The sequence below is a fragment of the Nelumbo nucifera genome, chromosome 1, assembly GCF_055504915.1.
Source record: "Nelumbo nucifera cultivar China Antique chromosome 1, China Antique-T2T, whole genome shotgun sequence".
Taxonomy (NCBI): domain Eukaryota; kingdom Viridiplantae; phylum Streptophyta; class Magnoliopsida; order Proteales; family Nelumbonaceae; genus Nelumbo; species Nelumbo nucifera.
Window position 1 is genome coordinate 132,054,153 of NC_142649.1, and position 24,873 is coordinate 132,079,025.

The 24,873-nt window shown below is 41.6% G+C and overlaps 1 protein-coding gene across 3 annotated transcripts; it reads right to left on the minus strand.

The window, feature by feature from the left end:
* Positions 1 to 2,291: 2,291 nt before the first annotated feature.
* LOC104608186 (uncharacterized) lies at positions 2,292 to 5,147 on the minus strand. 3 transcript variants are annotated; one of them, XM_010274089.3, is made up of 3 exons: positions 4,225 to 5,146; positions 4,029 to 4,103; positions 2,292 to 3,819 (listed from the first exon to the last, which is right to left on the minus strand). In XM_010274089.3, the coding sequence occupies exon 3, from the start codon at positions 3,485 to 3,487 to the stop codon at positions 2,555 to 2,557; it is 933 nt and encodes a 310-aa protein (XP_010272391.1). In that variant the 5' UTR covers positions 3,488 to 3,819; positions 4,029 to 4,103; positions 4,225 to 5,146; the 3' UTR covers positions 2,292 to 2,554. The 3 variants fall into 3 exon arrangements, with proteins under 3 accessions (XP_010272391.1, XP_019055111.1, XP_088750393.1); XM_019199566.2 differs by having other exon boundaries at positions 2,292 to 2,489; positions 2,599 to 5,147; XM_088894267.1 differs by having other exon boundaries at positions 2,292 to 4,103.
* Positions 5,148 to 24,873: the final 19,726 nt, after the last annotated feature.

Genomic DNA, 24,873 nt, shown 5'->3' on the forward strand with positions numbered 1-24,873 from the left:
ACTTGATAACAATAACTTTAAAAAAGCATAATATTTATTAAAAATTTTACTAAAGCATGCTTTTGTAAATGTCATAGAATTTCCTTAAATGACGAAATTATTCATGTAAACCCTTTTATGGTATTAATAAAAAAAACAAGTTTTTGAAATATTGTTAAAATAAATAGAAATATTAGAATCAAGTTTCTTATATGTTTTCCATTTACAAAAAGAAAAAAAAAATCAGGTTAATAGGTGAAATCTTTTTCATGCAGACACGAAAAATTTTAACCCATATTTAAGCATAAACAAAATAATTAAGTTAATCTAAAATCTAAATATCAGATGGAGAACCAAGGGATGTCATTCCAGTCAAGAATATATATGGTCCATGGATAGCCACGTGGATCAAAGCATGGTAAATAATTTTTCTTGGAGACCCTCCTTTGGTTATCCTCCTCCATTCAACTAAAAGCATATGAGGTTCAAAGTGTAAATGGATGTAATAAACATCTTCATTTCTCTTGGCATGCACCATCTTTTTTCCACATAAGAATGTGGATTTTTTATTTCAGATGGGTGGATTAATAAAACGTAAAATAACATTGCTTTCATTCTTTTTATTTATTTTAAATTCATTTTTACAGACTGAACTTGAGTTTTATACCCTTTTTCCTTTAGGCTGTGTGGTTTGATAGAAAAGTCTGAATTTTCTCAATTTTGTGTTTCTCTCTTATTTTCTATCAAACCAAACATATATGACGTTACTTGTAAAGGATGATATATATATCAATCCTCTCATTTTTGAAAAAAGGAAACTTTTTGAAGAGCCAGAGAAATGAGAAATGAGAGTATGAGACCTCACTTTGAGGTTTAACCATTGGACTGCCCCCTCCCAAGGTGAGGGGCCACCTGCATCCGCAAGCCTCTCTCGTCTTGAGAAAGGAGCTCTCAATCTCTGGTTTTTTTTCCTAATATCAATGAACACTGCAAACCCATTTAAGAGCTAAACCAACCAGCTCTGAGAACTGGGATAGGTCACTGCCCCAAATCAAAATCCCACCCACCCATCCATGGTCCACCCTCATCCTCAGAACCAGCCAGCAAAACACAAAATAAGAAGTAAGAACAAAGAACAAAACCAAACCCATGCAATTCTGCTCTGCAACAAGAGGCCTACTCCGTAGCCTACCCACTGTATATCTGCAATGGAAGCCGCTACAATAACGGTTGTGATAATCTATGTAGTACAACCACCATCCATTCCAGCCCATCACATACTTTCTCTGTCACCGGCCTCTCAGTCCCCACCTAATGCAGATGCCCACATGTGGGCCCATTGACAGTACAGTCGTGGCATCTTTTAAGAACCCCAAAAGCCCAGAGACAGAGAGAGATGGTGGAGTGGAGAATAGAGTGGAACCTGGCAGAAGCGAGAGGAGCTGTACGGCTAAAGCAGGGGGAGAGATTGGATGGGGAGGTTCCCAGTTCCCACACACAGGTTTCACGCATTTATTCTCTGTGTAATAGATCTTACTCTGCACACCCCAAAGATATGCTTCGCTTCGGAAACCGCATTCCTTTTATTCCCTACGCACCGCCACCGCCAATCCTCCACGCCTCCGGCATCCTCCCCAACTCGACACTCCAACGCTGTAATCTTTTCTTTATATATGTTATCACATTCCCAGATTCTCAATTCTCTCGATCTCTTCACTTATAATGCAGAGGCCAGAGAGAAACCTTACAAAATTGCAAGAAATCGAGCGAGGGAACAAAGCATGCTTGCATTTATGGCCACCAACCTAACATCCATTCCAACGAAAGACGTGCTTTTAAGGTAAACTGGAAGAGAAAAGCATGCATGCATGCATTTATGGCCGTCTGATCCTGTGTTGTCTGTAACTCTTCCCAAAAAAACGTACTTGAAAAGAGAGAGAGAGAGAGAGAGGGGGGAAACAGATGAAAGGATCAACTCGGTGAAGTGAGACCCCAAATAAAAAAACAAACAGACAGACAAACAAACAAACAAAGCAATCAATCAAATATGGCAGAAAGAGGAGAAGAAGAACAGACTCAGAAACTGTAAAAAAAGAGAGAAAAAGTATAAAGCGTATGCACAAAATAATTAAACGAACTACCTTGTCACTTTGCCAACACCAAAATCCTCTCTCTCCCTGTATAAAAACTTTGATTTTTTTTCTATTCCAAGAAAAGCTTCATTGCTCTCAGAGTTCACAGAGATTCTACTCGATTAGAAACTATATAAAGATTAATCAAATGACCAAATAAAGCTTAATCCGATGTAACAGTTACTCTGAAGAGACAAGTTCAATTTCATTAAATCAAAACCACCTAACAAAACCCAGAAAATTGTTTCTCCCTATCTACATGGTGTTGACCACATCGAAATTAACCCTTCCATCAATCCATGTCTATGATGCAGCTGATAATCATGCCATGCCACCAATAAGATTCACCCTCAAACCCACCAACAAATTAATGGTTTTCTGTATGGAAAAAAGGAAAAAAGAATTCCTGAATTTATATAGTCAGCCCATAAAGCTTGATGTAGTTATAAGAAAGATTGTGAAGATGATGATGATGGCGGAACAAAACCTGGCGCATCAGGACGAACCCACTGACTCGGGTTCAAGGAAGGGCCACTTGTACTGTTATTGCTGTTGTTGCTGCTCCAGTAACCCGCCTCGGAGGCGATGGAGTTAGTAATTGGGTTGATGAAGCTTTGGTGGTGCCACTCCTGATTAGAAGCTGAAGGCCTGCTTTGCTGAATTGCGTTTTCCTCCGAAGGCAGCAGTTGATGTATGGTCTTATCTCTAGCACCCATCTGGAACAATTGCTGCTGCTGGGCACTGAAAGAAGGCAGACTGAATCCCTGTAGCAGAGCCAGATTGGAACCCCCGAAATCTCCACCGACGTTCATGGGCTGATTGAACGATTGGAGCGCTGCCAAGGAAGACAAAAACGACCCTCCACTTGGGTAGTACACGGAAGACGGGTTTGGTGCCATCGGAGGCATCGGAGAAGGGATCATCAAGTCTGCGCCTTTGGTCCTCAGAGTAGGATTACTACCAGTGGTGGTCATGACAGTTGAAGTGGAGGTCGCCGCGGAGCTGAACTGTTGCTGCTGTGATGATTGCTGGGTTACCGACGGCAGTTGACTCTGTAGATTATCGGCCGGGTAGGATCTCTTGGATCGCTTTCCCTTTCTGCATCCACCGCCCACGGGGACGTTCCGTAAGGTTCCTCCTTGAGTCCAGTACCTTCTGCAAGTCTTGCAGAAATAACGCGGCTGCGAGAGGCTATAATTGTTGTAGTAACAGAACTTGGTATTGAGAGACTCGCAGCGCGGGCATTTCTGAGGCTGCTGTGGTTGTTGATTCTCCGGTGGCTTCACCCGGCGATCATGCTGTTGCAACCCCTTCATCTGGTCTATCCTTGCTCCTGCTCCTGCTATTCCTCCACCACCACCTCTCTCCTGCTGCATATTTTTTTTTCTTTCTTTCTTTATTTCTCTCTCTCTCTCTCTCTCTTTCTCTCTCTCTCTCTCACGCACACAATCTCTATTTGTTGTTGTTATATGTGTATCAGAGGGAAGGCGAGACAGGCGGGGAGGTGAGTGAATTCAGGATGAACAGTAGAGTAGCGGGTGCCTGGTGGTGCATGAAGATATTGGGGATACGGGATTTCTGGGGGAGGTGCTTTGCCGTTTCCGTAGACAGAAGTGAGAGCTCAACGTGTACCCCTTGAGAATCTATGCAAGGAGGAAAACAACGGCGATCCTTCCTGAATGTGGATTCCGCTCCAACCAAAATCAGCCTCCAAACACACACAAAAAGGATTGTTAAGTAATTAAGAGGAAAGATACCTCCAACCCAACATAATCTCTCAAAGATATTCAGCCTTTCCCCTCTATCAATTTATCTCACTGATCTATCCTCCCTCTCTCTCTAGAATTTTATCTCGCATGAGTGTTATAATAATAGAGATATAGAGATAGAGGGAGATGCTAGGGAATAGATACCAACCTGTTTTCCTGCAAGTGGTCTGATAGGGGGAAGGTACGGTTGCTGCACGTCGAGATAAAAGAGAAAACAGGCTTCCTAGACAAGAGAGAGGAAGAGAGAAGGAGAGACACGTCTCAATCCGTGAGAGTTTTCAGGAGGAAGGATAAAACGAGTTCAGTCAAAGTACAGTAGCGAAGGAAAAAAAAAATGCTTCCACCTGTATTACGGGTTCCATCCCATCTCCCTGCTCGGATCAAACAACCCAAATCGTGAAAGAGAGCATCGAAAGAATTTTCAGAAACCCCAGTTCAATTACAAAGAGAACCAACGCCGGAAGAAGAAGAAAAGAGACGGTCATAGAAAGATCTAGACAGCAGAGATGATGGAGGGAGGGAGCACGGGGGCTTGTGCTTGACCCAAAGGGCGGCCGCAGCCCGGCTACAGAGCGTGGTCTGGCGGTGGAGATCGTGAATGAGTGGCTATGTCAGTCGTCAGAACTACTTCGCTTCTCTCCTAACTAGACCACTTCCGTTTCATGTCTATCTCTCTCTCTAATCTTCTGTCCCCAGTTTTCTATTCTATTCTTTTCTATTCCCTTCTGTGACATAGTAACATCATTTTTTTATTAACTATGTTGATTATCTATATACAACACATACACCCATCTCATATCACATTATCGATTAAACGATACAATGAGATTGAGATGTGCATCTCTCTCTCTCTCTATGAACCAGAGAAGAGAGGTAGATGAAGTCTGTAACTCTATGGTGGGTTCGCTTCATGTGTCCGAGACGAGACACGTAACGGGGCAGGAGGGGAGAGGGAAGGAGTGACGTCGGTGTCCGTTAGGTCTCGCAACTGCTCCACGGCCTCCACTCCAAAGGACAAACACTAACATTTTAGTTCGTGGGACAGAAAAGTATGGGAAATGGGAATGGAAGGGTCCATCAACCATCCTCATTTTGCCCTACAAAATAATAGTGGTGCAAAGCAAAACTACTACATCATCAGAATTGTTCAAACAGATACAGATGGACCACTTCTCCACATCCACCATGATCCATGAGCGGAGAGCACCAAGGAGCTGTTTGTTGTTTCTGCTTGCATACAATTCATACATCTCCCATTCTCCCCTACTCCCAAGCCCCTGTGCTAACCAAACAACCCCCCCCCCCCCCCCTCACCCCAAGCACCAACCTGCATCAATGTACTTGCTTTTGAGTTTCACCTACTTTACCAATTTCCCTTTCTTTTTAACTCACAAATCCACATCCAAGAATTGGGTTTGCAAATGACAGTACCAGTCAACATTGAGCTTTATTGGAACAGGCAAAACCCACGATGACATGTGTAATGACATGTGTAAGAAAGCACTATATGAAACTGAATTGTGCTTTATCATTGCCAGCCTTAGGTGGCTGGAGTCTGGACCAGTCACATTAGATTGCTTTCTACAAAAAAAAGAGGACCCAATAATCATATCTTCTTTAATCTTTCACTTAAACTTACTTAAAATCATTTATGCAGAGGTTATTCATGCAAGAAGTCATCACTTTTATTTTCAAACCGTTCTTTATTCTTTCCAATACACAAATTTGACATCTAAACCTGTCTGTATGTACAACCCAACATAGAAACTATTCTCACACACAAAAGTTATATTGATAAACCTTATTCTTTCCAATACACAAAGTTATATTGATAAACTATTCTCATGCATACTCATCAACACCCCACAATAACAACCAATAACCCCTCAACATCTCAAAATTTTCTTTCTAGCAAAGGAATGTTTTATTATTGGACCAAATTAAATCCCATTACCCCATCTTTCTCTAAGGCCATATTAGTTGAATAATGGCCCTGAAGCTAGAAGTCAAAATATATCTTTTATGTTAGAGGCCTTACTCTAGTCCAATGCACTTTCACTATGGGTTTGATTTGAGTTAGTGTTGGGCCTGGTTCAGAACAGGGTGGACCATCACAAACCAATTATTAATCGATTCTATAAATTAACATAGACCCAAAGCCAAAGCAGTTATTAATTGGGATAATCGGGTCTGACCCAATTAACAATAAAATGACAGTAAATAGTAAACTGATCGATTATATGTTGATAAAACAAGTTTTTTTATCACAATTATCTTATATATTATGTATGAAATCTATCCTTTTAAATATAAAATAAAACAAAAATTACAACAAAACCAATAAATTTTTATATATTATATTGACTATATAATCAGTTTGAAACAATAAGACCTGGCCCTAACCCAATTATTAATGGGGACACGAACCCTACTAAACTAAAACCGACATAATAGGTTTGGTTGGTTCAGTTCTATCATGTAGACCCAATCCATTGGCTGCAATAATTTAGGTCTCTGCTGGTTTTAAGTATCATCTTTTACATATCTAGATTTACATTATATGTCCTGTAGCATAACTAAAGTTTAATTTCAAAAGAAAAACTCATTAATCTCAGTATTAATTTTATCTATTTACCAAAAGAGAAGAGGAATGCTAGTAAATGATGGCTTCAAATAACTCCATTTTCCTTGCCTTGTAGACAATTTAGGACATATGATAAGACTTGTCTAACTTTGTCTTATTGTGCATCTTTTCATGGGTTCCATTGTGCCTAAAGAGAGAGGAATATCAGAGATGCATAAATTCCTCATTTATCAACATTTTTCCTCGGAAAATGGCAGATAAGAATTCTCACATGAAAAGAAATTATAATTGCTTTTTTTTTTCCTGCTTTTGTTTGGATGTAAATTAAAGCTCTGAACCAAGTAAAATTACTGCTTCCCAGTCATGGTTCTCTCCCCATTCATAAGCAAAAAGAGTCAACTCTCATGTGTCTTATTTATTTATTTTTTTATGTTTTGCTTTTGTTTGTAGGATTGCTTAATTTAGATTCTTTAACCTACCATATATCTTTTATATTTTCTGTTTCTTGAACTGGTTCATTGTGATGACATGGGATTATTACTTGAATGGACGACCTTGTTCATCAAAGAACAAGCTTGAGCTTAATTTTGTGAATAGAACGAACAACAAAAAATAATATATACCTGTCTATATCACTTTCTCCAGTTAGTGATCAATCGGTTTGGCGTGCATAACAGAATTGAAAGATATCAGTACAAGAGATGCAGAAACAAGAAAACTATCTCCTCCATTTTGTTTGTTCCAAGTAGGGGTGTCAATTGGACTGGATTTGGTTCAATCCGGTCCGGTCCAATGTCTGGACTGTTCAATCTGTTCAAATTTGTTATAATTTAGATTAGTTCTAATCCAAACCTAAACCTGGTACATTGACACCTATATTCGTATTTTCTATCAATGGGTTCAATTCAACTCATTCCAAGGTCCAATCCAATCCTATAAATACTTTGGACCTTTAAGTCTGGACTGGTCCAATTCAACACTTTGGACCATTGATTTTGGATTGGATGGAGTCCAATCCAAAACTGGTCCATTGACACCTCTAACTCCAAGGAATAAAGATTAAATTACAAGCGTTTTCCATGAGTCAAGCGTAAATCCTTTTATATTTTTGTTCCAAATTTGACTTTGTTTTGTTTATTTTAAGAAGTATAATAGACATTAGAAAGTAAGCTTGTGTGGCTCCCAAAAGGTTATTTGTTTGAGAAGAATAAGGTAGAAAGCAAATTGATGTGGTCATCAGCATTAAAAGGGAGAGAAATAAGATAAGAGGAAAGTGGGGCAAATTTTACATCATTTTTAGTTACAAAATTTACACTGTCAATTAATGCAAATGAGACAAAAAAAATGTGCAAATTTGTATTTGGTAACAGTGCAATATATGGTTACAAACAAACGGATGTACTGAACCAAATTCCATCACTATGATGCACTCTTCAGCTGAGGGTTTGTATGATTTCATCCCAGATATAAAACGGCAGTTGGCTTTTGATTCTGATGGTTGCCAAAACCCAAACAGGAAAAAACAGCATCTTTCATTTTGGGGCTACAAGTCAAGGAGATCATATGGTGTCTCACCTTTAACCTATATTTGGTTTGATAAAAATTAAAAATAATAATAATTGTAAGAGAGAAACAGAAAGTTGGGAAATTTCTTAAACAAATTTACAAAATTTGTTAGTAACTTTAACTCATCTTCTCTTTTTTTTTTTATTTTTTTTCTTCAAACAAATGCAGCCGTAGAGGATAATTGATGGGCCCCCGATGAATCATTAATTGGGCCAAATACCAGCTCAAATAAGTGATTATAATTTGTCTTGATGTATTCATGTAGGCAGTGGAAAAGAATATGCTGAAAAGGAAATAATGCACGGTTCAGATGGCTACACAATTATCTTATAATGCTGAATTGAATCGGATCATTGAAAAATGGAAATGTGGCAAGGAATGGGGATAATAAGATAGGTGGTGGTGTTCAGTGACAGAAAGTTTCTCCAGGTGGGGAGGGAAATGAAACAGAGTCATTGAAACAGAGCAAGATGGGCAGAGTTTGTGCTTAAAACCCATAAACGAAGAAAAAATGTTGCCTAAATTGTGGTTCCAAATCCTAACTTGAGCCTGGATTTCATGCAACCAAAATTTTTGCACGTTGAGAATATATTAGGAATGGAAACTAGGCGGGGTGGGGCTGGGTTTTACCTGCGGGATTAAAAATCTTAACCCCATCCTCATTCCTGTGGGGAATGGGAATTCCCAACTTTGCCCCGCCTCACTCCCATCATTCTTACTTGTATATTTTTTTTCTTTTTTTTTTGTAAACTTATCTAAAACTATTTTATATTATGTAATATAATATAGAGATTCTATCCGATAATAACATTTCATCCCTAATACCGATAAAAGTAAAACCTTTTATATAATAACCAGTATAGGCTAATTTTCTTAAAAATATATCAAATAGGGGCAATGTATGTATCGATTCCCAATCACGACTAAATATATACCGCTTTACTCTTTTTTTTTTCTTTGAATCAGACTGATAGAGATGGCTGTGACCCATGAGCTCGCTTCCCCACTTTCTCTCTCTTTTTTTTTTTTCATTGCTACTGTCTCCTTTCTTTATCTTGCCGAACCAAACCACCTGGTCGTCCCTTGTTCATCGTCTACCCTCTCTCGACTCGACGCAGGGGTGGAATCCCAACGAGAACTCTCTGCCACGACTCCATTTCTCTCATTCATTTTGTCCTTCTTCTTCTCTCTTACCCTCTCTCATTCCCCATCTTTCCCCCTCCCCATTTTGATCATTGTTCATCGTCTTCTTGACGAGAACATCGACTCCTTAGTGGCGAATATTTTATCCACTTTCTCCATTCTCATCACCATTGAATATCTCTGTTTTTCATCCTCTTTTATTTATTTATTTTTCCATCATCATTCCATTGTTCCTCTATGTTGTTGACCTCCCCAACCATTTACCGGTCTCCCCTATCCCCTATTTCGTTCATCAGTCGAGTAGAGTCGACTACAGTAGTGGAAATCACGTGAAAAAGATGAAGACCGTCCTAATCATATTCCACTACTTCTACATTAGAAGGCTTGATCAGAGTGACCTACATTTTCACTCTTACATTGGAAGGCTCGCACTACTCGGATTGATCTCTTGATCATATTCCACGAAGGTTGTCTCTGTTGGAGGACTAGCAACCCGAAGCGAGAATCATCTCAGAAAGACCCCCTTTACATCGTGTTAGTATTCTGTCAAAATTACTATCCTAGAACTAAGGAGAGATAGTTCTATCACAATTAGTATCCTATCATTATCTCCTTAATTCTAGGAGAGATAGTCCTATCGAAAATTGGCTGTACATTTACTCTTTGTATTCTAACTTAGGTAGCCGACCTTGTATCTCTAGCTCTATTATAAATAAGGGTTGTAACCTGTTGAATGTGATATCAAGAATTATTATTTTCCCACTTGTCTTCTTTGCTTGTTCGTATCATGGTATCAGAGCTATCTCCATCGCCGATATGAACGCAGGCCTCCTGCTCGTCGACGTCATGATCCAAGTCGTTGGACCAATAAGGAATTGAGTTTAGATCTTCAATATCTTCTACTCCTTCCTCGTCATCAAGCTTGTTCCGTAGCCAACCGGAGCAGAGGAGTCGTCGGTCTGGTCGTAGACTTGGAAGACGGAGGATCCAAGCTTCAGTTTTCTGTTTACCTCTGTGCCGGGCGGCGGAGCAAGAAGACCCTTGCGAAACACAGACGAGAATAACAACTAGGCGCTTTTCGTGATTATCCTCGAAGCTAGATTGACAAGCTTCGAAATCCACCCATTCCTTCCTGCTTCAATAGGGTTCCGGATAGTCGTCGTCAGCGCTCTTCGGAACGGCCTCTTTCGGAATTTGCCACCCGTTCCTCCTTTCTCTTTGGATACATGACTCGCTTGAACTCTCCAGCACCAAATGCTATCTTATAGAACTGAACAACACCGGAAACCTTGGAAGCCTGAAGGACAAACTGAGGCTTGAGGAAAGAGAAGCTCACGGTCTTGGTGCTTTCGTTCTCAGCCCCGCCGTTCTGGAGATCGAGAGTTGCAGCATTCTACTGCACCATTAGTGAGGGATAGAGAGCAAGTGTACGAGAGAACGAGGAGGAAGGGAGGGATCAGACGAGCCAAACATAGCCGTAGGGAGTAGACGAGCCAGACATAGCCAGATTTTCCCGTGATTCTACAAGAATGCCAAACACTAGAGGTGATAGCAGCAGCAAGAGATGGTAATTGAAGAGATGATAGCTCAAACAGTCTCCCAACCTTACAGCTTGTCCGAATGATCTTACCTTCTGTGGATCCTACACAGTACAACCATGACTTGAGAAATGTATTTCAAAACCAAGTTCACATAATTGTCCAACAGATATAAGATTTAGAGATAATTGAGGTACCAAAAAAGTGTTAGGAAGTGACAAACGAGATGTTGAAATAGTTCCTACACTTTTGACAGTTAAGGTGGAACTATCGGCAGTATGAACAATTGGTGCAATAGACGGATGTGACTTGGAAGTAAACAGGGATGAATTGGATGTCATATGATTGCAACAGGCAGAATCAAAATACCATGATGAGGTAGTACCTGAAGTGACGGACAAGATTGAATTAGAAGGCATACTAGAATCAGGTGGGAGCTGGTGAAGAAGAGCTTGGAGATCTCTAAGAAAAAATTTTGGAGAGGTGTTAGCAGAAGAATCCTCTGTGGCAGCAGCTGCAGTAGAACTCGAAGCCTGAGAACTCATGGATGAGGACTTCTGTCCAGACGCCCTTTTGGCTTGCAAGCGGTGGCACTCCGAAGTAGTATGACCAATCTTCTTGTAGTAATTGCAGAAAGTCTATTTTAAAGATTTAGATGAAGTTGAAGAAGTAGCAGACGTACCCAGAGTAGCTGTAGGGAGCAGACAAGCCAGACATAGCCAGATTTTCCCGTGATTCTGTGAAGTCTTTTTTTTAAGGTCAGTCTTAAGATTTTCCCGTGATTTGTGTTGCTCTGAAGATCTGTGTTTCTCCTCATGGATTCATTTGAAACTGCTCAACATATCTCTCATCCCATCATTGTTACCTTCGATGGCTCAAATTATGATTTATGGTCCTAAGAGATGTGCAATTTTCTCAAGGGCCGCCTTTTATGGCGATATGTGACTGGTGAGATTCCCAAACCTACTAAAGTTGCTGATGAAACAGAAGATAAGTTTATTGAACGAGTAGAAAGATGGGACGGAAAAAATCATCAAATATTGACATGGTTTCGCAATACTTGTATTGCAAGCATCAAGTTGGAATTTTGCAGATATGACTCTCCTACAGAAGCATGGGATTTCTTACAAGCTCATTATTCTATTTCTGATGATGTGCATCAGTTTCAGCTCTATAGGCATCTTCACCGTATGAAGCAGCAACCTGAACAGACCATTCACAGATATGTCTCTGAGTTACAAGTTCTTTGGGATCAGTTAGCACAGTGTGAACTTGAATGGGATAGTACCTCTACAGCTACTACTTATTCTAAGCTTCGCGATCGCCAACGTGTTTGGCATCTTCTGATGACTCTCAGGGATGAGTATGAACCTATTAGTGGTACTCTACTTCATCGTAGCCCATTGCCTTCCCTTGAAGTTGTAATCAAAGATTTTCTCTCTGAAGAAACTCGACTAAAAACACTTCGAGATGAGCGATCCTTATTATCTACTTGATACTATTCGAGCTCTTTTAATCTCTTCCTCTTGTCCTGAACGACTTTGGGGGGAAGTAGCCCTCACTGCGGTTTATACCATCAACCGCATTCCTTCTCCTGTTATTGGTAACATTTCACCTTATGAACGATTGTATGGCCATTGCCCTGATTACTAGTCTCTTCATGTATTTGGTTGTGCTTGTTTTGTTCTATTACAACCTCATGAACATACCAAATTGGAACCAAAAGCACGTCTATGTTGTTTTCTCAAGTATGGTATTGAACATAAAGGATATCGATGTTGTGATCATCTTTCCCAACGACTTCGCATATCTCATCATGTTACCTTTTGGGAAAACAAAATGTTCTCAAGTTTCTCCCCATTTTGAGTTACCACCACATCTTCACATTTTTTCACTGATCCTACTATTTCGATTTTTCCTGATGATTTACCTACAGGTCTGACTACTTCTTCCTCTGATAGCTCTAACAATACTGCACAACCTGCAACCTCTCCGACTGCATCTACCTTGGTTATGGATCCTCTAGTTCTACCTTCTTCTGAGCCCTTGATTGCTCCTGATGAGTTCAACTCTACTCGTTCTGATGCTCCACTCCGTCGTTCTAGTAGGGTCACTAAACCTTTCATTCTTCTTCGTGATTTTCATTGTTATTCTACCATTATATCTTTATACGAGCCTTGCACCTATCGTGAGGCTAGTACTGACCCTCTATGGTAGAAAGCAATGGCAGAAGAAATTCAAGCTCTTACAAGCACTCATACTTGGGATTTAGTTGACCTGCCTCTAGATAAATCCGTGATTGGTTGTAAATGGGTCTACAAAATCAAGACCCGGGTAGAAGGTTCAGTTGAGAGGTATAAAGCTAGATTAGTAGCTAAAGGGTTCACATAGGAGTATGGCATTGATTATGAGGAGACTTTTGCCCTAGTTGCTCGTCTCACCTTTGTTCGCAGTCATATTGCAATTGTTGCAGCTAAGCACTGGCAGCTTTTTTAGATGGATGTTAAGAATGATTTTCTCAATGGCAATCTTTCTGAAGAGATTTATATGCATCCTCCTCCTAGTCATGATCATCTCCCTAATCAGGTTTGTCGTCTCCATAAGGCTCTATATGGACTTAAATAGGCGCCTCGAGCATGGTTCTCCAAATTCAGCTCTACTGTTTGTCAGTTTAGTTTTAAATCTAGCACTTATGATCATGCATTGTTCATCTGTAAGACCTCTCAAGGTTGTGTATTTCTCCTCCTTTATGTGGATGACATGATCATTATTGGCGATGATTTGCAGGCCATTTCCACTCTTAAGACTTTTCTTAGCAAACAGCTTGATATGAAAAATCTTGGTCGCCTCAATTATTTCATAGGCGTTGAGGTCTCCTCCGACCAATCGGGATATTATCTGTCTCAGGCCAAGTATGTTACTGATCATATTTCTCATGCAGGACTCACTGACACTAATACTGTTACCACTCCGATTGAGCCTAATGCCCATTTTACAGCCACTGGCGGTACTCCTCTTAGTGACTGCACCTTATATTGGCAATTAGTTGGCAGTCTTGTATACTTTACTGTTACTCGTCCTGATATTGTGTATGTTGTTCATATTGTAAGTCAATTCATGTCTTTCTCTCACACTACTCATTATGTTGCTATGCTTCATATCATCCGTTATGTCAAGGGCACTTTGTTTCATGGACTTCACTACTCCAGTTCTTTCTCTCTTTAGTTGATCGCATACTCTGATGCTAATTGGGTCGGTGATCCTATTGATAGACGCTCCACTACTGGTTATTGATTATTTCTTGGAGATTCTCTTATATCTTGGCGTAGTATGAAGCAAACGGTTGTCTCTTGTTCAAGTACTGAAGCTGAATATCGAGCTATTGCTGGCACTACCTCTGAGTTGTTACGATTACGATGGTTACTCCATGACATGGGACTTATTCATCTGCAACCTCACTTTACTGTGACAATCGTAGCACCATACAGATTGCCCATAATGATGTATTCCATGAGCGCACCGTTCGCCTTGTTCCTGTCTCTTCTCAGGATCAGTCTGCCAATATATTTACCAAAGCTCACTCTCCTCTTCGCTTTTGTGCTCTAATTGGCAAACTTTAGATGACTGATACATTACCATCTTGAGTTTGAGGGTGGATGTTGGGGGGATGTTAGTATTCTATCAAAATTACTATCCTAGAACTAAGGAGAGATAGTTCTATCACAATTAGTATCCAATCATTATCTCCTTAATTCTAGGAGAGATAGTCCTCTCGAAAATTGGTTGTACATTTCCTCTTTGTATTCTAACTTAGGTAGCCGACCTTGTATCTCTAGCTCTATTATAAATAAGGGTTGTAACATGTTGAATGTGATATCAAGAATTATTATTTTCCCACTTGTCTTCTTTGCTTGTTCGTATCACATCGATCGAAACAACACTAAGCCGAGAGCCTAAACCAAGAAATGACAGGAAGAATGATAATGTGGAAAATGGCTTTGGGAGATTTTTATTTATGGTATGGATTGAGTAGATTGATTCCTACCTGCTTGTGACCCTGGTTTATTTGATATTTGACTTTTTGCAGAGAAAAGAAATTGAGAAATTTTGGAAGGAGAAGGATAAAGTGAGGGCTTCAATGGAGAGATATAGAGGTTTCGGGTGAGAAAAAAAAAAAGATGCCACTTTGCTTAAAAAACAAATAGAGCAAGTAGTGGTAACAACGGAGAGATATTGAGGGTTTCATCGCTGACAGTGCCCTTATCCAATATTTTTTTCAAAAAAGTTATCCTATTTATTATATAAATATTATTACTTTTATTGGTATTTAGGGATGAAAAGTTGTCTTTATTGGTAATAAGCCCTATTATGTTATATAATATAGTCGGGGCGAGGTGGACAAATAGTCCCTGACCCCAAAGTTTCAGGTTTTCCCCGAAGCCACCCCGATCAGGATGGGGCTGGGCCCCACGGGACAGGTCAAATTGCCATCTCTATAATATATCCCACACATGCAGTGTTTATGAACCGTTGTTGACCCAGACGATTGGACCATTTGGCCCAAAAACCATCTAAGTAATCGGTTTCGTTTTATCGTAAACTTGGTCCTTAGCCAAAAGCCATTGAATTGGTCAGTGACCCACTGACCCAAGTGGCCAAACTGTCAACCCGTTCAACGATTTTGGTCGTTTTTTGAATTTTATTTATTTTTATTTTTTTAAGTTAGAATAGTCATCTATTTGAGTCTGAGATTTTACACAGGCTGGGCCTGAATTTTTTTTGGTCGTCGGGTTAAGCTCGAGCCGAAGCATTTAGGCTTTTTTATTATTTTTCGGATTAGGCCCAAGCCTATCCCTTAGGTAGCCCAAACCCAACCCAACAATAAGCATACATATATACATATATAGATACGTATTTACAGATATACATAAATATTTGTATACATATTTACACACACATAGATATATATATATATATATATAAATATTTGTATACATATTTACACACACACAGATATATATATATATATATAGATTGCTTGACCTCAATCTAGGTCTGGGCTTGGGCTTAAGCCCAAATCTTAGGGTTAGGCCTGGGTTGACCATAAACCCGGCCCAACCTGCCTGACTTACACCCTAGTTGAAACATATATGAAACATCTGGTTTTTGTTATACAAAGTTTGTAAAGGTTTCCCTATCTTTCCCTTCTTTTCACTACTTTTTCCTTCAAACCAAACACAACCTTAAGGAATCTAGACTCCACTTTAGGGCAAGAAGAGGAGATAACACAATTATCAATCATAATTAAACATGTTCATGGGTCGGGCCAGCCTATTCTAAATTGGGCTTGGACAAAGTTTTTAGGACTAGTCATTTTCTGTTTATAAAGAGGCAAAGCCTAGCCTAGCACGAGCCGTGAATAGGTCTACTCACAATAAATTTACACTAAGGAACATCACTTGGTACATGTATCAATTTGTATTGGTTATGGATGGACTAGCCAAACATTTATTGTACTAGTGAATGTGCACGTGACGTGACAATTTTAGATAACAATAATAATTTTAGTATAGTAATTAAAGCATGGTGTGCTAGTGGATTTAAATTTTGTATTTTATCTCTATTGTTAATAAAAATACTTTTTATTTATCGTATTTATTTTTGTTTAAGATCATAAACATATAATATTAGGGATGTGCATAATTTTTCTTTTGTGAAATTTTTTGTATTTTTATAGTTTTTATCTATTTTTTGAGTTTTTATTATATAATTATAACATCATGTGTTGACATATTTGACTTGAAAGAGAAAAAAATCTCATTCTTGGTACATTTTAAATTTACTATTACATTTCCATAATTAATTGTAAAAACAATTCTTATTTATCACATTTATCTTTGTTTAATATGACAAATTTATAGTATTTAAGATATGCCAAAATTTTCTATAATTTTTTTTGTAATTATATCAATTTTATTTTTATTATTTAAGTATGGTATCACTGGTTGACCCATTTTACTCAAATGATTGGACCGTTAGGGTGCAGGTTATGTAGGTTCGGCCGAATTTGTGTTCAACTTAGGCCCAACCCTACCTATGCATTGGGCCTAAGGCTTGAACCCAAGGTTAAGCTTGATCTGTCCAACTTGGGCCCCTCCTACATTGAAATTTGATGCACTTAGGGTTAAGCTTGGGCTTGGATTGGTCAATCATCCTCATGCTTACAGGTGAACAAGAAAAATCAAATATTGAACCAAACAAAAAAACCGAATAAAAAATCCAGTTAACAAAACCGGTTGGTTCGATTTTGGTTTGGCATTTTTAAAAAACCGAAGGTATCAATTCGGTTTCGGTAACCAATATAGAGAGCCGAAAATTAACTGAACTAACCAGTATACATATATTTCTTTATATTTTATGTATGTTATATATACTTTTTTATATATTTTATATTTTCTACATTATAAATTAATAAATGTGCATGATATATAAATATATTTATAATATATAATATATTATTGTTATTTAAAATATAATATTTTTATATATTTCTAGTTTTTTAATTATATTTATATACTTTTATAATATATATTATAAATATAAAAAACCAAAAAGCCAATGAACAAAACCAGTCAACCAGTTAATTGATCAGTTGTTGTTTGATTTCAATTACCGGTTTTCCAAAAACCAATAATACCAGTTCAATTTCAAAAATAGGCCCATCAAACCATGAGCAACCCTACCCATGCTTTAATTTAACATAAATGTGTATACCCATTTGGATGAAGGGCAATAGTAGGAAAAACAAAACCATAATGAGCATATTAAAGAAAACTTGGGATATGACTCCAATTATAGAGATGGATGCAAAAGAGCAAGGGGAACATCAAAAGAAAGCACAATCACCTGCAGGTTGTAGGGGAGACTACAACAATTTTTTTTCTTCATGGAGTCTAACGGAGGTACCCCCCCACCCACCCAAGAAAAAAGGTGAAGGCAAAAATAGATTCCAAGTCACCTTTACAACTAGTCGAAGACCTTGTCGGTTGGCTCAGTTTGCACCTTCGGGGGAGACCTGCAATTGGATCCCTTCATGAGAGTTGAGGTTATATTTTGACAAAAAAATATGGTTCTTGATAGAGCACGGTAGCAGACAGGATTCATGAAGCTGACACCAAATACTTGGGATTAATGCTGACTTGAGTTGAGTTAAGAATCACTAACTTAATCTATAGGACTCAATCACTTAAGGTTGCTAAAGTCTAATATCTGCAATTCTAAGTAGGTTTCCATGGAATTAAGTTTCTTCAGATCTTAATGGTATCACCCAAAGCTCTTGCAATTTTTCTAATGCTATTTGATAGAAGTGAATCTCTCTTGCCAAATTCTTGGTGAAAACTAATAATGATTTATCTGCAACTCTAAGTAGAATTCTATGGAAGCTCTTGAAACTTTTTTTTTTTTATTTCAAATGTTACTAGTGTCACTAAAAGCTCTTGGAAGTTTTCTAACATAGTTTATGAAAGCGAATTTCTATTGGTTTCTCAATCTGGGCAAGAACTCTCTCCCTTCCCATTAGTAATGAGGGACAGGAGTTCTATTTTATTTGTTTTCTTGTTGCATAATTCAGTCAATGATTGAGTTTGCTTCCCTTTTTTGTTTTACCTCCTACCCAAGTGTTCCCTTTTATCTCTTGAGATTCATTTAACTTCTTGCTTCTTCTTTCTTTATGTTTTTCTTATCTTTAAGGAATCAACAAAAGATGGAATGTAGAGCTCCAAATTGAGCTTGAGTTACCTGTATAGAGAGGTTGGCCGAACTAGGAATAGATGACAGCAATCCACCGACTACATTTTTACAAGAAAAATCACAAGAGTGTCAATGATATGAGAAACCAATTATGGGTTTGTCCCCAGACACAAAGAAAGGCTGGACCGAGTGGTTAGTGCAAAAGTGTCTCTAGGGTTTGGTGTCAATTTAATCATGGAGACCACCGATCCCAAAGAGCAGTAACAGAGGGAAGAAGTTGGACATGAATCAAGGAAAGATATTTGAAAAAGTTTTTTTAATGTTTTGAAGTAATTTGGGCAAAAGAAAGGGGCTCTCTCATCTTACCAGTATAAACATTAATAAGAGTCAAATAAACTACATTAAGGTGTTTGGTTTATGATGTGGCGTAATCCGGCTACTCCATATTGGATATGATTTGGCTGCCAGCAACGACAAGAACTGGGGTTCCTGAAAGAGAGAGTCAGAAATCCCGGGGTGGCTCACTCGGCGAGGATACTCCAATGGCTAAGTTAGAACACAGAGGTAGTAGAGAGCTTGAAGACGATAACAGTGAGAGAACTAGAGAGTGAAGACTACACAAAAACCAATAATAATAGAACGTACCCATGCCCCTGAGGGGACGGAGTCTTTATATATTGGAGTCTATGCGGGTTGGTGGAACAGTTACTGGATCCCTGTTATGATGGGACTTGCTTGTGTGTTAGGTGGGTGAAATGCCGTCAAACGGTAATACTATCCCTTCTCGTTAGAACCGGGGAGTTGGTGAAATGTCGTCAAACGGTAATATTGTCCCTTCTCGTTAGAACCGGGGAGTTGGTGAACTAATGTAACCATTACAAAGTACGGTCCTGTGGGATACAGACTACGGAGGTGTGCTCCTCGAGGTTGCCATGCGGAGGTCAGAACGGTAGGTGAGCTACCTGTAGGATATCGGGTTGCTCGACGGCGCATTGATTGGTAGCGAGCTTCTCGAGCTCGTGCTCCTTAGGTCCGCCCTGACATGAATGCTGAAGTGCCCTTGGACCGAGGTAATTCATCTGTCCGGGCTCAATCTGTAATGAACTTGGTTCCGTTATCCTGGTCGCAATTTGGTACCAGGACAATCTTAGCCCGAAGTGACTTTAGTCCGGGGTACTAGCGTACCCCAGCTCGATTTGTAGCGAGCTGATTTATGCTGAGCTGTCACCCATGTTGAGTCATGTCCACGTGCCGTTCAGATTACATCGAGTTGTCGCTCATGCCGAGTCATGTCCACGTGTCTCCCTGTCATGAGGTCGAGCCAAATTCTCCTTCATCAATTGTCCCCCACTCCTCGAGCGAGGGGTCTTGACCTGGATTGAGGAATTCACGATACACCAAGTGGATTTGGCTCGAACCGGGGATTTGGCGCGTTGATTGGTAGCGAGCTTCTCGAGCTCATGATCCTTAGGTCCACTCTGACATGAATGTTGAAGTGCCCTTGGACCGAGGAGATTCATCTGTCCGGGCTCAAGCTGTAATGAACTTGGTTCCGTTATCTTGGTCACGATCTGGTACAGGGACAATCTTAGCCCGAAGTGAATTTAGTCTGGGGTACCAGCGTACCCCAGCTCGGTTTGTAGCGAGCTGATTTTTGCTGAGCTGTCACCCATGTTGAGTCATGTCCACGTGCCGATCAGATTACGTCGAGTTGTCGCTCATGCCGATTCACGTCCACGTGTCTCCCTGTCACAAGGTCGGGCCAAATTCTTCTTCATCAATTGTCCCCCACTCCTCGAGCGAGGGGTCTTGACTTGGTTTGAGGAGTTCACAATACGCCAAGTGGATTTGGCTCGAAGTCTAGGTGCTTTGTCAGATGGGTCGCGTACGGTTCACACGCGGACGTCAAGCGACCTATAGGCTCCGCGGATGCCAAAAAATGTGCTAAACTGTTTTCGATCTCGAGGGTCGTGCAACCGGTTTTCTTTGGAGCCGTCAGATTGCTTTGATCTTGACCGTTGCTTCTTCGATACAGTGGCTATATATAGGGAGACCCGAGACTCCTTTTCTTCGCCACAAGCTTACTAGTCTTCGATCCGAAGCCGCGCTTAGCTTCTTTAGCTCGGGTTTTCTAGTTCGCCACTTCCTTCTAATCCGATCATCCCTCTTTGGTGAGTCTCCCTTCGCTTTTCTTTTCAGTTTTGTTCAGTTCCATGTCTTCTTCTAGTTTTGATAGTCTTCTAGATGAGGCCGAGGAGGGTACCTCGGCCTAGGTCGATAGCCGAGACGAGGCTACTCCGGGCTCAGAGGCAATCTGTGACCTTCTCAAGGTACAGGCACCCCAGGAGGAGCGAGAGGCCGAGGCCAGGTCGGTAGCCGAGACCAGGCTACTCCGGGCTCATAGGCAATCCGTGACCTTCTCGAGGTACAGGCACCCTAGGAGGAGCGAGAGGCCTCGGGTAGTCTAGCATCCACTTCTCATCAAGGTCGGGTGCCGGACAACTTTGGCCCTTCAACAATGACCTTGGACTGGCTTCAAGCCTTTGTTCGCTGGTATAACCTCTCGAGAGAGTTCTCCTACAATCTCCCCTTAGGTAACTTCCCTTGGGAACACGATCACAACGAGATCGTGATTTTTGAAGAGCAGCTCGTGGCTAGTCTTCGTCTTCCTTTGCACCCTTTAATTGTAGAGGTCCTGAATGTTACCATAGACCAGTTACACCCGAACTCCATTCGCAACGTAGTAGGGACCATCTCACTTTTTTACGAGTATTGTCTTCCCCTTGACCTCGAGATTTTTTCTTCTATTTTGTCCATTAAGAAAAACTCTTCTTGTGCTCTTCCCGAGCATAGGAGAACCTATTACCTGTCTCCTCGCCCTGGCTTGGAAACGGGATTACTTTGTGGTCCGTAACCCCGAGGGGTGGTCTTTCCCAACCCACTGGAGGCCGGCGATTCAAGATTCTGGTGTTAGACTGGACCTGAAGACAAGGGTGACGCTCAAGTCTTGGGCGGAGCTCGGCTTCCTCTACGCGGACTACCTTGCCGAAGACAAGCTCGTGCAAGTCGGCTTGAATCCTGGTAGGTCATCTTGGGTTTTTGCTTTCTTAAGGTTCTGATTAGTTCGTGGCTAATCTTATTTTTTATTTTTGCAACTACCATGCCGGTCAATGCAAAAATTCTCTTGAGGAGTTCCTAGAAGGGGAAGAAGAGGGTTGTGAAAAGGCTGCACCAAGAGGCTGGTTCTTCTCCTAAAGTCTTAATTGTGGAGCCGGTCTCCATTGCGCCTCCCCAGGAAGAGGTCCGACTTGATGCTCCTGAGGCGGTTACGGACGAGGTCCATCGTGAGGGAGCTCACCCCCAAGAGTCGGAGAGTTTGTCCGCACCCATGGAGGCGGATACTGCACCAGAGGGTGCTTTTCTAAGTTTGAAAGAGAGCATTCTGGATCACGTGCAAGCCATATGTAAGAGCCAGGGTGCTGTCTTCCACGACGAAGTTGCGAAGTGGGCAGAGATGTCTCCAGGCTGGCTTTTGGGACTAGTCGGCAACCACTGTATGGTGGTAAGTACTCTGCTTTTTTTTTCTGACCTCAGTTTTCTTTTGGTAGGCTAACGCTACTGGTCATGCGCTAGCCTGTCAAACGGCGATCCGTATATAGGAAGCTCGTGACGCCAAGGCGGAGGTGCAGAAGCTCCACCACAAGCTGAACTTGACTCGGGGTGAGATACTTAGAGCCAAGAAGGGGGATGAGGCCCAGAAGCAGCTGATCTTGTCCCAGGAAGGGCATATCTCCACACTGACAGAGGAGAAGGAGCGGTTTTAGCGAGAGGTCGTGAACCTCGAATCCACGGTTAGGGAGCGCACCGAAATCTTCGAAACCGCCATTGCAGAAGAAAGAAAGAAGACCATCGAGAGCTTCAAAGAGTCTTCAAAGTTCGAGGCCTTGCAGGTCGAATACGGCTCGAGCTCCTATCGCTCTGGGTTCAAGCTGTGTCGGTACCTGATTCGGTAGAAGTTCCCCAATCTCGACCTTGGCGGGATCACATTGACAGGCTTAGACTCCGGGGTGGCCAAGGTAGCGGATGAGGAGCCCGACTCCCTAGGGGAGGAGAGTGACACCAAGGTCGAAGTGGTGGACCCCTCTGTGTGATGGCTTCTTGTTCTTTCCCTTTTTTTCTTTTTTGAACTGTGGATGTACTCCCCGTGGCCGTTGAGCTCGGGTTTTAGTAAAATTCCTGTACTCGAACTTTTTTACTAATGAAATATACAATTTTCTGAGTAATCCTGAGTGCAAAATAATTCTAAGTGTCAGTGAGCTACGAACTAGGCAATTTAATCTATAGGTTACCCAAACCGTCGAGCTACCGAGCTGGCAACGAGTAAGGATAACTGAAACTATAAATTGTGTTACTCCGGACTGTGCAGGTTACCCCGAACTATTGAGTTACTGAGCTTGGTAACGAGTAAGGGTAACCGGGGTGGAGTAGACATCGTAGGGTTTATACCCGAGATGTCTTTACCTTAGGTGTTAGAAGTAGCTTGCTTATGCCAACGAGGTAACCATGTCTTATGCAGTGCCTAGGTCTTTGTCAGTTTGGCATTTTTTTTTGCCCTTAGGCTTTGGGAGGGACCCGTAGTCCGCTCTTGAACTTCGCCCACGCCGAAGTGGCAACTGGGTCTTCTTGTGGCCCTTAGGCTTTGTGAGGGACCCATAGTCTGCTCCTGAAATTTGCCCACGCCGAAGTGGCAACTGGGTCTTCTTGTGGCTCTTAGGCTTTGGGAGGGACCTGTAGTCCACTCCTAAACTTCACCCACGCCGAAGTGGTGACTGGGTCTTCTTGTGGCCCTTAGGCTTTGGGAGGGACCCGTAGTCCGCTCCTGAACTTTGCCCACGCTGAAGTGGCAACTGGGTCTTCTTGTGGCCCTTAGGCTTTAGGAGGGACCCGTAGTCCGCATCTGAACTTTGCCCACGCCAAAGTGGCGAATGGGTCTTCTTGTGGCCCTTAGGCTTTGGGAGGGACCCGTAGTCTGCTCCTGAACTTCGCCCACGCCAAAGTGGCAACTAGGTCTTCTTGTGGCCCTTAGGCTTTGGGAGGGACCTGTAGTCCCCTCCTGAACTTCGCCCACGCCGAAGTGGCGACTGGGTCTTCTTGTGGCCCTTAGGCTTTGGGAGGGACTCGTAGTCCGCTCTTGAACTTCGTTGCTCCTTAGAGACCTGTAAGGAATTAAATGTTAAAGGACCCGGGGTGGCTAACCCGGTGAGATCACTCCGATGGCTAAGTTAGTACTCTTATAGTAGACTGCGAGCTAGAAATCGCAATCCGAGAGTTAGAGCTTGCTTTCTGGTTTCTGAGGCAGGTGCCTTTCCAATACGTAATCAGAGGTAGTATCGCCTTAGGTTGCTGATGTTCTATGCCCGAGGTACTTACTTTTCTTCTAGGGTTTTGATCTCGAATGTACCTTCCCCGAGTATCCGCTTTACACGATAGGGGCCTTCTCAGTTCGGTCCGAGCTTACCTACACTAGGCTCAGGTACCATAACTTTTCGGAGGACCAGGTTCCCTACACGGAAGTGTCGTTTCCTGACTCAGGCGTTATAATACTGGGCTACTCTTTGCTAGTAGGATACAGTCCGGATGTATGCGAGATCTTGTACCTCTTCTACCAGGTTGAGGTTGGTGCGGAGCTCGTCACGGTTTCCTTCATCATCATAGGCTTCCAGGCGTAATGTAGGTACCTCGATCTCGGCTGGGATTACCGCTTTCGTGCCATAGGTGAGGTTGAAGGGGGTTTCTCTTGTGGCGGTCTTGACGGTAGTTCAGTAAGCCCATAGTACGCTGGGCAAATCTTCTACCCATAGCCCCTTAGCTCGGGATAAGCGAGCTTTCAGTCCACGGAGTATGGCTCTGTTTGTGACTTCCATCTGCCCGTTCTCCTGGGGGTGTGCTACCGAAGTGAAGTTCTGCTGTATCCCCATCTCAGCACACTAGTTCTGGAACTTGATATCTTCGAATTGCTTACCATTGTCAAAAATGAGCACTCGAGGCAGTCTGAAGCGGCATACTATGCTCTTCCAAAAGAAGTTATGCACGGTTCGAGCTGTGATTGTTTCTAGGGGTTCCGCTTCTACCCACTTCGTAAAGTAATCCACTGCTACTACTAAGAATTTCCTTTGTCCTGTCGCTAGCGGGAATGGTCCAAGGATGTCGATTCCCCATTGTGGGAAGGGCCATGGGCTGGTGAGGTACTTTAGGTCGGTAGTAGGTTGGTGATGGATGTTGGCGTACCTCTATCATTTGTCGCATTTCTTGACGAGCTCGAGTGCGTCTGCCTTCATGGTGAGCCAGTAATATTCTTGTCGTAGCGCTTTCTGGGCAAGAGCCCTACCCCCAAAGTGTCTGCCACACAGGCC

Coding starts and splice junctions, on each gene's coding strand:
- LOC104608186 (XM_010274089.3), bottom strand. CDS start 3,487: ATGCAGCAGGAGAGAGGTGGTGGTGGAGGAATAGCAGGAGCAGGAGCA.